We start from the raw sequence: 15,049 nt of genomic DNA, 5'->3' as shown, positions 1-15,049 counted from the left end.
GACAGATTTTTCACCTAGTCGGCTCGGGGATTAGAACCAGCCACCTTTCAGTTACTGACACAACGCTCTTAACCACTAAGCTACTGTCCCGAAGCCACTCCTGTGTTGTCTTGGCTGTGTGCTTAGGGACGTTTTCCTTTTGGAAGGTGAACCTTTGCCCTAGTCTGAGGTCCTGAGCACTCTGGAGCATGTTTTCATCAAGGATCTCTCGATCCTGACTAGTCTCCCAGTCCCTGCCGCTGAAAACCATCCCCACAGCATGATGCTGCCATCACCATGCTTCACCGTAGGGATGGTGCCAGGTTTCCTCCAGATGTGACACTTGGAATTCAGGCCAAAGAGTTCAATCTTGGTTTCATCAGACCAGAGAATCTTGTTTCTCATGGTCTGAGAGTCTTTAGGTGCCTTTTGGCAAACTCCAAGCGGGATGTCATGTGCCTTTTACTGAGGAGTGGCTTCCGTCTGGCCACTCTACCATTAAGGCCTGATTGGTGGAGTGCTGCAGAGATGGTTGTCCTTCTGGAAGGTTCTCCCATCTCCACAGAGGAACTCTGGAGTTCTGTCACAGTGACCATCAGGTTCTTGGCCACCTCCCTGACCAAGGCCCTTCTCCCCAATTGCTCAGTTTCGCCGGGCGGCCAGCTCTAGGAAGGGTCTTGGTGGTTCCAAGAATGATGGAGGCCACTGTGTTCTTGGGAACCTTCAATGCTGCAGAAATGTTTTGGTACCCTTCCTCAGATCTGTGCCTCGACACAATCCTGTCTCGGAACATTACGGACAATTCCTTTGACCTCATGGCTTGGTTTTTGCTCTGACATGCACTGTCAACTGTGGGACCTTATATAGACAGGTGTGTGCCTTTCCAAAACATGTTCAATCAATTGAATTTACCCCAGGTGGACTCCAATCAAGTTGTAGAAACATCTCACGGATGATCAATGGAAACAGGATGCATCTGAGCTCAATTTCGAGTCTCAAAGCAAAGGGTCTGAATACTTATGTAAATAAGGTATTTCTGTTTATTTAAATTTTTTTATACATTTGCAATAAAATCTAAAACATGTTTTTGCTTTGTCGTTATGGGGTATTGTGTGTAGATTGATGAGGAAAACATTTGATTTAATCAATTTTAGAATAAGGCTGTAACGTAACACAAATGTGGGAAAAGGGAAGTGGTCTGAATACTTTCCGAATGCACTGTATATCTATCCAGTCTTCCATAAGGTGCAATTTGATGTGCGTGAGAGGCGTGATGATGTAGGGTTTATGTTCTTGGATGATAATCAACAGTTTTCCCAGGTGTCAGATATGACCCTGCCCTGCCTTGCCAGTAGGAGGGACTTGACGCTTGGTACCAACTTCTGCTCTGTTCGTGCCAGTCGCCTCCTTGCTGCGACGAGTCCGACCGTGGAGAACTTAGAGCCGGTTAACGTTACCAGCGGACAGACTCGACCGTGGATCCTAGAATACACCACAGGGCAGTTAAAAGATAATTTAAAATAAAGAGTACGGAAGCTATATATTTTACGCTTTCATATCTTTAGCCTATTACGTTTTTTTATTTTCCACATCGGGGTCTTGGAAAACGGGAGACCACAAGGACACTACAGAAGCGAGCATATTAGCAGGCATACCTTCCTTCCTTCCTTCACACGCAGTGTCAGGCACTCGGCGTGACGTCCGCCCGCGGTCACATAGCCTCCACACACACAACTAGGACCTAACACTCATATCTACATTTCTACTCTAGCCCACGAACGACGACTTTATTTTTTTGGAATAAAGACCCTTTCTGGACCGAGTCATGGATCTATGGTTGTACTGGAGCAGGATATTCTGGTGGAGGGTCTCGTTGCTGTTCTGTGTGTTCCAGGACTGTCTCGGCTCGTTGCTGGACTGCCCGCCAGCCTGCAGCTGCTCGCCCACGGAGATATATTGCAATAAGTCCGACAACGGGAAATACTTCCCTTTACTGGCTCTCCAAGACGCGGGGAGCGCAGGCAATAGCAGTGTCGATATAGCTGAGCTTTTCAAGAATATCTCTTCCATGTAAGTAGCCTAGCCTGACCTGCAGTATAAGGACAATGTTTGATGTGTGAAGTGTCTAATTGTCCATAGCCTGCACATTTATGCCCTTATTGGTCATACATGTCATATGATTTAGGGGCCGCGCTGTCTCCCTCACACCCGCAACATCATTCACTCATAATGATTGAATGACACTCCTGTAACCTAATGTACTCGAATGTAAGACGTTCATTTATATCCAAAATGTTCAACTCACAGCAATATGTACGATTATATTGTCCCCAAGACTTATACAAAGGTCTTGTCTATGCTGGAATAGTTGTATTCGTTTTCATCCACACCATGAGCCTATGCATCCATCCTCAACGTGAGGAGGTGGAACGTGACCAAAGAAAACTTTATTTGTAACATGACAGTAGCCTATTGTAACACAGTAAAAAGACCGGTTAAAACACTGAAAAAATATAACTATTGTCACAATTCTGTATAGATGAGTGCGGTGATATACGATGAAGAAAAGGGAGCCTCCATGAAAGATATGGTGTTGGTTAAATGTTGATCTTCCAGCCATTTACCGCGGGACTGACTGACTCTAGGTCTTAGTAAATACAGTCTGCTTTAAATAGAACACAAGGAGCACTGATGACGCGCGCGTCTCTCCAGGGCTTTCCTTACTAGTATCTCTCTCTCTCTCTCTCTCTCTCTCTCTCTCTCTCTCTCTCTCTCTCTCTCTCTCTCTCTCTCTCTCTCTCTCTCTCTCTCTCTCTCTCTCTCTCTCTCTCTCTCTCTCTCTCTCTCTCTCTCTCTCTCTCTCTCTCTCTCTCTCTCTCTCTCTCTCTCTCTCTCTCTCTCTCTCAGCAGTGATCCTGTACTGGCGTTGATTCCACAGCAGAGCAGACATCACATAGTTTTTTTGTTTTTTAGTGAAAAGTCTAATCAAGGCTGTTATGTTTTATAAGAAGGGTGGCTATATTATGACTGACAAACTCGGCAGGAGCTAAGCTTAGACGATGGTTGGGTTGGCTACTCTCTCACCCGATCTCTCAAAGAGATAACGGCTAATTCTGTGAGTGGGCTCATTTCACTTGCCACCTGCCCAGACCGCTATAGGGTAGGTAGCCTTGTAGCGAACGGAGTAAACGCGTTATAATGCTTGAAATCATGCAACGGTTTGCGGGTTCTGCCTTTAAGAAATCCGGAGGTATTTCTAATGGATTTGTCAACACAATAGCTACACACATGATTGAGCTGTTTGCGTGGCCGCTGGGCTGGCTCAGTCCTTCGCTGCTAGCACAGCTGCAGTTAAAGGCAGAGAGAGAGGCAGAGAAAGCGACTTGGTTTTCAGCACCGTGTCGGCTGGACAGCTCCCACTGTTAGCGGAACGGCCTCGCATTAGCCGGCCTGCAATGGGCACTCTGAATAGGATGGATTATTATGTAGTTTCTTTTACATTTTTTACATTTTACGTCATTTAGCAGACGCTCTTATCCAGAGCGACTTACAGTTAGTGAATACATATTTTTTTATACTGGCCCCCCGTGGGAAACGACCACCCTGGCGTTGCAAACGCCATGCTCTATCAACTGAGCTACATCCCTGCCGGCCATTCCCTCCCTACCCTGGACGACGCTGGGCCAATTGTGCGCCGCCCTGTCTCCCGGTCGCGCGCGCGCGAGCCTGGATCAGATCTCTAGTGGCACTGTCTGTCTGTCTCGCTCTCTCTCTCTCTCTCTGTTTCTCTATCTCTGTCTGTCTCGCTCTCTCTCGCTCTGTTTCTCTATCTCTGTCTGTCTCGCTCTCTCTCTCTCTCTCTGTTTCTCTATCTCTGTCTGTCTCGCTCACTCTCTCTCTGTTTCTCTATCTCTGTCTGTCTCTCTCTCTCTCTCTCTGTCTCTGAACACATTTGCTTCCCATCCTTGAAATGTTCTACGGACAATTTGATCGAATATGAAACTAGAGGGACTTGAGACCAAAGTCTACAGTGTATTCCCACTGGTGTATGAAAACTAGAGGGACTTGGGAACTAAGTCTACAGTGTATTCCCACTGGTGTATGAAAACTAGAGGGACTTGGGAACTAAGTCTACAGTGTATTCCCACTGGTGTATGAAAACTAGAGGGACTTGGGAACTAAGTCTACAGTATATTCCCACTGGTGTATTTTCACAATGATTAAAAACCCATCCACGGTCAGAATGATCTCTGTTTAGAGAGTAAGATGAGGCTTCATGTGGAAACAGCAGCGTTCGAGGGCTGCTTGAGCAGATCACTTTGTTTCTAGAGAGCAGGCAGCTGAAGTCTTTTACATGCAGCTGAGCTCTGTTGAAGTGTTGGAGAGACTGAGCTGAAGTCGTTTCCATGCAGCGGAGCTCTGTTGAAGTGTTGGAGAGACTGAGAGACTGCAGGTGTAGCTGCTTGATGACACCATTAATAGTCCCTGTGTGACTGCATCCCAAATGGCACCTTATTCCCTTTATAGTCCCATAAGGCTCTGGTCAAAAGTAGTGCACTATATAGGGAATAGGTTTGCTATTTGGGATGCTACCTAGTCTCTTTTCCATCTCCTGGTACACTCTTAGAAAAAAAGGTGCTATCTAGAACTTAAAAAGGGTTCTTCGGCTGTCCCCATTAGAGAACCCTTTGAAGAACCCCTTTAGGTTCCAGGTAGAACTCTTTTGGTTCCAGGTGGAACCCTTTTGGGTTCCATGTAGAACCCTTTCCACAGAGGGTTCTGCATAGAACCCAGCAGAGTTCTACCTGGAACCAAAAAGTGTTATACCTGGAACCAAAAAGGGTTATCCTATGGGAGGGAGGGAGTAGAGGTGGAGGGCCTGTAGTGTAGTGTTCATGGAGGGGACCTCTTCTGCTCATCAGCCATCCCTAAGGCCTGTAGTGTAGTGTTCATGGAGGGGACCTCTTCTGTTCATCAGCCATCCCTAAGGCCTGTAGTGTAGTGTTCATGGAGGGGACCTCTTCTGTTCATCAGCCATCCCTAAGGCCTGTAGTGTAGTGTTCATGGAGGGGACCTCTTCTGCTCATCAGCCATCCCTAAGGCCTGTAGTGTAGTGTTCATGGAGGGGACCTCTTCAGCTCGGCAGTGACACTGTAAATTCTGTGTTATATGCATATCATCAAGTTTGCATGAGGCTGTCTTTGTGTTAAATAGGTCAGCTCCGCCGTGTGAGAATTAGGAGAGGAAAGGAAGAGAGGAGAGGAGGAGAGGAGAAGGGAGGGGGAGGGAGGAGGAGAAGGAGAGGGAGGAGGGGGGAGGAGGGGGAAGGAGAGGGGAGGAGGGAGAAGGAGAGGGGAGAAGAGGGGAGGAGGGAGAAGGAGAGGGGAGGAGAGGGGAGGAGGGGGGAGGGGGGAGTAGAGGGGAGGAGGGGGAGTAGAGGGGAGGAGAGGGGAGGAGGGGGAGAAGGAGAGGGGGAGGAGGGGGAGGAGAGTGAAGGTGAGGAGAGGAGAGGGAAGGAGGGGGGAGGAGAGGAGGAGGAGAGGGGAGGAGAGGAGACAGAGTTGCGTTTGGATCCCTAGCATACAGAGCTGTAATGAAAAGGCCATGTGACTGACCTGTCTTCTCCCACGCAGTCACACATCTGCAGCGAGCGAGGAGCGAGGAGCGAGAACGATGCTTTCAACACGCATACTAATGAAGCACCTTTTGTGTTAATAATCAGAAGATGCTTTGAGAACTAGAACCAGCGGTGTGTGTGAGTGACCAGCCTGAAGGCTACACTGTTTTAGATGGAATAGAAAACTCTGTGAGAAACAACCCTTAGAGTTGTATGTTAATTATTTCCAACGTGTTCAGTTGACATTTAGAATAGATGAGCATTACACAGAGCAGGCGATGAATCTCTGTACTGTGCAACAGCTTCTAAAGACAATGGTGAGGGACGCAACGTTTAAATAAAGTCCAGAGGGTTGTGCGAGCACCTGATGTTTTCTATCAACTGAAATATCCATTGAAAATGTTAGCAGGGGTGAAAGTAACCAGAACGGTGCAGTACGCGCGTAGTGGTAAAACATGAGCCGATCACAATAATTAAAACATAGGTTAAGAAGACTGTAGGCTGTTGCACTATTTATCCTTACCGCATGTCAGTCACATGACAAATGAGCGAATAGACTTGAAAACCTGTGGAATATGCTTCAAAATGAATGCGGTGTGGTTTGATGATAACACTGACATTTTGCCAAGGCAGAGATGAGTGGCCAAGACCGAGAAGCGCGCAGACATCAGTGACTCCCGGCCGTCCCCAGTCCACCTGGTCGTGCTGCTGCTCCAGTTTCAACTGTTCTGCCTGCAGCTATGGAACCCTGACCTGTTCACCGGACGTGCTACAGTACCTTGGAACCCTGACCTGTTGACCGGACGTGCTACATTACCTTGGAACCCTGACCTGTTCACTGGACGTGCTACAGTACCTTGGAACCCTGACCTGTTGACTGGACGTGCTACAGTACCTTGGAACCCTGACCTGTTGACTGGACGTGCTACAGTACCTTGGAACCCTGACCTGTTCACCGGACGTGCTACAGTACCTTGGAACCCTGACCTGTTGACTGGACGTGCTACAGTACCTTGGAACCCTGACCTGTTGACTGGACGTGCTACATTACCTTGGAACCCTGACCTGTTGACCGGACGTGCTACAGTACCTTGGAACCCTGACCTGTTGACTGGACGTGCTACAGTACCTGGTCCCGGACCTGCTGTTTTTGACTCTCCCTCCCTCTCTCTCTCCCTCACCTGCTGTCTCGACCTCTGAATGCTCGGCTATGAAAAGCCAACTGACATTTACTTCTGAGGTACTGACCTGTTGCACCCTCTACAACCACTGTGATTATTATTTGACCCTGCTGGTCATCTATGAACGTTTAAATAACTGGCCTTAATGGCCATGTACTCTTATAATCTCCACCCGGCACAGCCAGAAGAGGACTGGCCACCCCTCAGAGCCTGGTTCCTCTCTAGGTTTCTTCCTAGGTTCCTGCCTTTCTAGGGAGTTTTTCCCCTCAGAGCCTGGTTCCTCTCTAGGTTTCTTCCTAGGTTCCTGCCTTTCTAGGGAGTTTTTCCTAGCCACCGTGCTTCTACATCTGCATTGCTTGCTGTTTGGGGTTTTAGGCTGGGTTTCTGTATAGCACTTTGTGACATCTGCTGATGTAAAAAGGGCTTTATAAATACATTTGATTTGATACGCATGAATTCATGTTTCAAGAGTTGTGTAGGCCCAATGAACGGCCATCTCTGAATGTCATTCAGAACACATTTTGGTGTTTTGTAAGTGATGTCTCTTTGCATTTATGAAATGGCGCTGTATGGATGTAGCCTGATAGGTGGAATAGTAGCAGAAGTCTGGACACTGACTGTAGGCCTCATGTAGCCTATTATAATATTAACTCCTGCTCAATTAACTGTTCCTCGCAGTAAAATTATAGACCAAATGTTAATTTTGTCTCGGAAACAGGAGTGGAGAAATATGATTTATTTCTTTCAGCATTTGAGAAAATGCGTTTGTGCGCTTAGGGACCTGTTGTGTAGCCTAAACAGCGACATAAAATCGGACAATATTTCATTTTCAACAACAGAAAATGTGCATCCAAGACTGAAACACTATCAAAAACACATTAGATCGTTTTCACAGCTTTTCATTTCCTTTCAACCGGTCAAACTGATGTCATTTGGAAATCTCCCCGGTCCCTAAATGTCCTCACTCCGTGAGCGAATCAGAAATGAAAGATAAAACTTTCAGAAGAGAAGCTGTCTAATTATAGACAAGTTGACTACCAAATAGCCTCCCAAATAACGGACTATTCCGGCACCCCGCCGTTCAGCCGTCCATGAGGAACGTGCGCATGCAGCCTACATGAACCTTTTGAAGGGATTGTTTCAAAGTCTGCTCCGGTGAGTCCAAAAAACATAAACACTTGTCGCTGAAACGACATAACCTGTTTCAGAGCCGGGTGTTTGCAACCCAACGGGACAACCTTAATTGAACTTGCAAACTTCCCAAACCGCAATAACTCGAAGCTCCAATAGCTCATTGGGAATAAACGGCGGTACATTTGAAATCGTTACCCTTGTTGACGGAGAAAAAAGCAGCGTAACTTGAATAAACATTACCTTTAAGAAGTACTCCATGATCAACCATCCGATCGACAAGACGCTCTTCTTTAAGATAAACCACCACCGCTTTATTGATCCGCGACGCATAAGCAACATTTTCATATCCTACCTTCTCTCCTACGGCGACCAGAACCTCCTCCACCGTGACAGTAGCTTCAGTAACACACCCGAAGCCGTGCCGAAGTGACAGGTCCCCGTGTGGGTCGCCACCAAAACCAGGGCAATTCCAACAATACAATATACATAAAAACCTTAATCATGCATAGAAAAAGGAAAACCACCAAGAAAGAAAACACAGGCGTTTTAACTCCAGACAGGGAGAGGTAGAGAGAGAAAGTTCCATCCATAGTGTTATAGTGTTGTCTTATTTAGCCCTGTGGCCTGTGTGGACCAACCGGCTCACATGTACAGTCTAGACTACTGGAGTCAGCATGGGGTTCAAATCTGACTCACAAACTCTCCTACCATTCCTGTCTCCTCTTCACTACTTCCTGTCCCAATAAAATAAATAAATAAAAACCCACCCCACAAATATGGAATATGAGCATCAAGCATTACACAATACACAACTTTAGGTGTTCTGAACTCTTCTGTAAACAGGACAAACATGATCACCTTGTAACCAACTAATGATAGGGGCAGCCTACAGCCTACAGCCCACAGCCCACAGCCTACAGCCCACAGCCTACAGCCTACAGCCCACAGCCTACAGCCTACAGCCTACAGCCAACAGCCCACAGCCTACCACATCCTACAGCCTACAGCCTCCCACAGCCTACAGCCCACAGCCCACAGCCTACAGCCTACAGCCTACAGCCTACAGCCCACAGCCTACAGCCCACAGCACACAGCCTACAGCCCACAGCCCACAGCCCACAGCCCACAGCCCACAGCCTACAGCCCACAGCCTACAGCCTACAGCCCACAGCCTACAGCCTACAGCCCACAGCCCACAGCCTACAGCCTACAGCCTACAGCCTCCCACAGCCTACAGCCCACAGCCCACAGCCCACAGCCTACAGCCTACAGCCTCCCACAGCCTACAGCCTACAGCCTCCCACAGCCTACAGCCCACAGCCCACAGCCTACAGCCCACAGCCCACAGCCCACAGCCCACAGCCCACAGCCTACAGCCCACAGCCTACAGCCCACAGCCCACAGCCTACAGCCTACAGCCCACAGCCCACAGCCTAGAGCCTACAGCCTACAGCCTACAGCCCACAGCCTACAGCCTACAGCCTACAGCCTACAGCCCACAGCCTACAGCCTACAGCCTACAGCCCAAAGCCTACAGCCTACAGCCCACAGTCTCCGGTTCAGATACGTTTGGCGTCGCTGTTGACATACAAACATGAGCACAGAACATAAACAATAAATCTTTCAAGTTCATTCATTATAAATTCACAGGACATAACATTTTGTATTAACATACTGTATAATCACCATGGAATTCAAAGTGCTCAGTAATCTGTCCCAATATCCCCAACAAGCATGACTACCCCACATTACACAATGGATTTGATAAGGCTGGTGATTTTGATTGACATTTCTTCTTAAGGGTCTTTAACGTTAAATGCATTTAATCACAGATGGTAATTTCCCTCTCTCATGCTAATCACGCAGAGCACCTTTGTCAAGTAATCTTAATATTTGCTGTTGGAGATCTTTATCACCTGCTATTAAAGTTAATGGTTAATGTATATTTGTCTAATTCTCTCATCTTATTTCTAAACGCGTCCTTGAGTTTGACTGTCAACACTATGACCTGAGAACCAGTGACTACATTTAGAGACATCTGGGTTTCACCTTCACTTCATGTTCTATATATTGTATATATATATATACTGTAGAGGAATATTTAAAGTCCAATAAGGCCCTGGTTGAAAGTACAGCACTATGTGGGAAATAGGGTGCCATTTGAGCTGCAGATATACAGTGCCCTTTTGAATTATTCTGGGCTGATTCCTCACCGTTCTCATGATCATTGCAACTCCACGAGGTGAGATCTTGCATGGAGCCCCAGGCCGAGGGAGATTGACAGTTCTTTTGTGTTTCTTCCATTTGCGAATAATCGCACCAACTGTTGTCACCTTCTCACCAAGCTGCTTGGCGATGGTCTTGTAACCCATTTCAGCCTTGTGTAGGTCTACAATCTTGTCCCTGACATCCTTGGAGAGCTCTTTGGTCTTGGCCATGGTGGAGAGTTTGGAATCTGATTTATTGATTGCTTCTGTGGACAGGTGTCTTTTATACAGGTAACAAACTGAGATTAGGAGCACTCCCTTTAAGAGTGTGCTCCTAATCTCAGCTCGTTACCTGTATAAAAGACACCTGGGAGCCAGAAATCTTTCTGATTGAGAGGGGGTCAAATACTTATTTCCCTCATTAAAATGCAAATCAATTTATAACATTTTTGACATGCATTTTTCTGGATTTTGTTGTTGTTATTCTGTCTCTCACTGTTCAAATAAACCTACCATTACAATTACAGACTGATCATTTCTTTGTCAGTGGGCAAACGTACAAAATCAGCAGGGGATCAAATACTTTTTTCCCTCACTGTAGCAGACACTTCTGTCCAAAGTGACTTCAAAAATAGGCCTTTTTTAAATTATAGCTTTCAAATTGGCAACTTCTCTTCTCCTATACCCTTCAACTCTTCCCCGGGTCCTTTGTGTAAGAGATGTAATATAATGATTAATAAACAGTATTGGCATGATAGGCCCCATAAAATTATGTTTTATGTTTTCTCAGTTTATTTTTTCCAGTTTTTGTTGTTTTGTTCGTTTTTACTCTCAATATTACATTTATTCATAGAAAAACAAAGAATGAATTGATGTTCTGTAGTAACAGACTGTAGAGTGGAGCAGTAGTAACAGACTGTAGAGTGGAGCAGTAGTAACAGACTGTAGAGTGGAGCAGTAGTAACAGACTGTAGAGTGGAGCAGTAGTAACAGACTGTAGAGTGGAGCAGTAGTAACAGACTGTAGAGTGGAGCAGTAGTAACAGACTGTAGATGGAGCAGTAGTAACAGACTGTAGAGTGGAGCAGTAGTAACAGACTGTAGAGTGGAGCAGTAGTAACAGACTGTAGAGTGGAGCAGTAGTAACAGACTGTAGAGTGGAGCAGTAGTAACAGACTGTAGAGTGGAGCAGTAGTAACAGACTGTAGAGTGGAGCAGTAGTAACAGACTGTAGAGTGGAGCAGTAGTAACAGACTGTAGATGGAGCAGTAGTAACAGACTGTAGAGTGGAGCAGTAGTAACAGACTGTAGAGTGGAGCAGTAGTAACAGACTGTAGAGTGGAGCAGTAGTAACAGACTGTAGAGTGGAGCAGTAGTAACATACTGTAGAGTGGAGCAGTAGTAACAGACTGTAGAGTGGAGCAGTAGTAACAGACTGTAGATGGAGCAGTAGTAATAGACTGTAGAGTGGAGCAGTAGTAACAGACTGTAGAGTGGAGCAGTAGTAACAGACTGTAGAGTGGAGCAGTAGTAACAGACTGTAGAGTGGAGCAGTAGTAACAGACTGTAGAGTGGAGCAGTAGTAACAGACTGTAGAGTGGAGCAGTAGTAACAGACTGTAGAGTGGAGCAGTAGTAACAGACTGTAGAGTGGAGCAGCAGTAACAGACTGTAGAGTGGAGCAGTAGTAACAGACTGTAGAGTGGAGCAGTAGTAACATACTGTAGAGTGGAGCAGTAGTAACATACTGTAGAGTAGAGCAGTAGTAACAGACTGTAGAGTGGAGCAGTAGTAACAGACTGTAGAGTGGAGCAGTAGTAACAGACTGTAGAGTGGAGCAGTAGTAACAGACTGTAGAGTGGAGCAGTAGTAACAGACTGTAGAGTGGAGCAGTAGTAACAGACTGTAGAGTGGAGCAGCAGTAACAGACTGTAGAGTGGAGCAGTAGTAACAGACTGTAGAGTGGAGCAGTAGTAACATACTGTAGAGTGGAGCAGTAGTAACATACTGTAGAGTAGAGCAGTAGTAACAGACTGTAGAGTGGAGCAGTAGTAACAGACTGTAGAGTGGAGCAGTAGTAACAGACTGTAGAGTGGAGCAGTAGTAACAGACTGTAGAGTGGAGCAGTAGAAACAGACTGTAGAGTGGAGCAGTAGTAACAGACTGTAGAGTGGAGCAGTAGTAACAGACTGTAGAGTGGAGCAGTAGTAACAGACTGTAGAGTGGAGCAGCAGTAACAGACTGTAGAGTGGAGCAGTAGTAACAGACTGTAGAGTGGAGCAGTAGTAACAGACTGTAGAGTGGAGCAGTAGTAACAGACTGTAGAGTGGAGCAGTAGTAACAGACTGTAGAGTGGAGCAGTAGTAACAGACTGTAGAGTGGAGCAGTAGTAACAGACTGTAGAGTGGAGCAGTAGTAACAGACTGTAGAGTGGAGCAGTAGTAACAGACTGTAGAGTGGAGCAGTAGTAACAGACTGTAGAGTGGAGCAGCAGTAACAGACTGCAGAGTGGAGCAGTAGTAACAGACTGTAGAGTGGAGCAGCAGTAACAGACTGTAGAGTGGAGCAGCAGTAACAGACTGTAGAGTGGAGCAGTAGTAACAGACTGTAGAGTGGAGCAGCAGTAACAGACTGTAGAGTGGAGCAGCAGTAACAGACTGTAGAGTGGAGCAGCAGTAACAGACTGTAGAGTGGAGCAGTAGTAACAGACTGTAGAGTGGAGCAGCAGTAACAGACTGTAGAGTGGAGCAGTAATAACAGACTGTAGAGTGGAGCAGTAGTAACAGACTGTAGAGTGGAGCAGTAGTAACAGACTGTAGAGTGGAGCAGCAGTAACAGACTGTAGAGTGGAGCAGCAGTAACAGACTGTAGAGTGGAGCAGCAGTAACAGACTGTAGAGTGGAGCAGCAGTAACAGACTGTAGAGTGGAGCAGTAGTAACAGACTGTAGAGTGGAGCAGTAGTAACAGACTGTAGAGTGGAGCAGTAGTAACAGGCTGTAGAGTGGAGCAGTGGTAACAGACTGTAGAGTGGAGCAGTAGTAACAGACTGTAGAGTGGAGCAGTAGTAACAGACTGTAGAGTGGAGCAGCAGTAACAGACTGTAGAGTGGAGCAGTAGTAACAGACTGTAGAGTGGAGCAGCAGTAACAGACTGTAGAGTGGAGCAGCAGTAACAGACTGTAGAGTGGAGCAGTAGTAACAGACTGTAGAGTGGAGCAGCAGTAACAGACTGTAGAGTGGAGCAGCAGTAACAGACTGTAGAGTGGAGCAGCAGTAACAGACTGTAGAGTGGAGCAGCAGTAACAGACTGTAGAGTGGAGCAGTAGTAACAGACTGTAGAGTGGAGCAGCAGTAACAGACTGTAGAGTGGAGCAGCAGTAACAGACTGTAGAGTGGAGCAGCAGTAACAGACTGTAGAGTGGAGCAGTAGTAACAGACTGTAGAGTGGAGCAGTAGTAACAGACTGTAGAGTGGAGCAGTAATAACAGACTGTAGAGTGGAGCAGTAGTAACAGACTGTAGAGATGGAGCAGTAGTAACAGACTGTAGAGTGGAGCAGCAGTAACAGACTGTAGAGTGGAGCAGCAGTAACAGACTGTAGAGTGGAGCAGCAGTAACAGACTGTAGAGTGGAGCAGTAGTAACAGACTGTAGAGTGGAGCAGTAGTAACAGACTGTAGAGTGGAGCAGTAGTAACATACTGTAGAGTGGAGCAGTAGTAACAGACTGTAGAGTGGAGCAGTAGTAACAGACTGTAGAGTGGAGCAGTAGTAACAGACTGTAGAGAGTGGAGCAGTAGTAACAGACTGTAGAGTGGAGCAGTAGTAACAGACTGTAGAGTGGAGCAGCAGTAACAGACTGTAGAGTGGAGCGGTAGTAACAGACTGTAGAGTGGAGCGGTAGTAACAGACTGTAGAGTGGAGCAGTAGTAACAGACTGTAGAGTGGAGCAGTAGTAACAGACTGTAGAGTGGAGCAGTAGTAACAGACTGTAGAGTGGAGCAGTAGTAACAGACTGTAGAGTGGAGCAGTAGTAACAGACTGTAGAGTGGAGCAGCAGTAACAGACTGTAGAGTGGAGCAGCAGTAACAGACTGTAGAGTGGAGCAGCAGTAACAGACTGTAGAGTGGAGCAGTAGTAACAGACTGTAGAGTGGAGCAGTAGTAACAGACTGTAGAGTGGAGCAGTAGTAACAGACTGTAGAGTGGAGCAGTAGTAACAGACTGTAGAGTGGAGCAGTAGTAACAGACTGTAGAGTGGAGCAGTAGTAACAGACTGTAGAGTGGAGCAGTAGTAACAGACTGTAGAGTGGAGCAGTAGTAACAGACTGTAGAGTGGAGCAGCAGTAACAGACTGTAGAGTGGAGCGGTAGTAACAGACTGTAGAGTGGAGCGGTAGTAACAGACTGTAGAGTGGAGCAGTAGTAACAGACTGTAGAGTGGAGCAGTAGTAACAGACTGTAGAGTGGAGCAGTAGTAACAGACTGTAGAGTGGAGCAGTAGTAACAGACTGTAGAGTGGAGCAGTAATAACAGACTGTAGAGTGGAGCAGCAGTAACAGACTGTAGAGTGGAGCAGTAGTAACAGACTGTAGAGTGGAGCAGTAGTAACAGACTGTAGAGTGGAGCAGTAGTAACAGACTGTAGAGTGGAGCAGTAGTAACAGACTGTAGAGTGGAGCAGTAGTAACAGGCTGTAGAGTGGAGCAGTAGTAACAGACTGTAGAGTGGAGCAGTAGTAACAGACTGTAGAGTGGAGCAGTAGTAACAGACTGTAGAGTGGAGCAGTAGTAACAGACTGTAGAGTGGAGCAGTAGTAACAGACTGTAGAGTGGAGCAGTAGTAACAGACTGTAGAGTGGAGCAGTAGTAACAGGCTGTAGAGTGGAGCAGTAGTAACAGGCTGTAGAGTGGAGCAGTAGTAACAGACTGTAGAGTGG

The 15,049-nt window shown here is 46.7% G+C and overlaps 1 protein-coding gene across 1 annotated transcript in view; it reads left to right on the top strand.

Annotated features, from left to right (window-relative positions):
* Positions 1-1,490: 1,490 nt before the first annotated feature.
* LOC121564390 (NT-3 growth factor receptor-like) overlaps positions 1,491-15,049 on the top strand; it is a gene marked incomplete at its 3' end in the record, with an annotated part of 183,184 nt that continues 169,625 nt past the window's right edge. The window contains exon 1 of the mRNA XM_045214016.1: positions 1,491-2,049. Coding sequence (XP_045069951.1) covers positions 1,805-2,049 — 245 coding nt within the window. The remainder of the gene's footprint in view (positions 2,050-15,049) is intronic.

Source organism: Coregonus clupeaformis, unplaced genomic scaffold (genome assembly GCF_020615455.1).
Source record: "Coregonus clupeaformis isolate EN_2021a unplaced genomic scaffold, ASM2061545v1 scaf0181, whole genome shotgun sequence".
Taxonomy (NCBI): Eukaryota; Metazoa; Chordata; class Actinopteri; order Salmoniformes; family Salmonidae; genus Coregonus; species Coregonus clupeaformis.
This window is presented reverse-complemented; position numbering and strand designations above follow the sequence as displayed.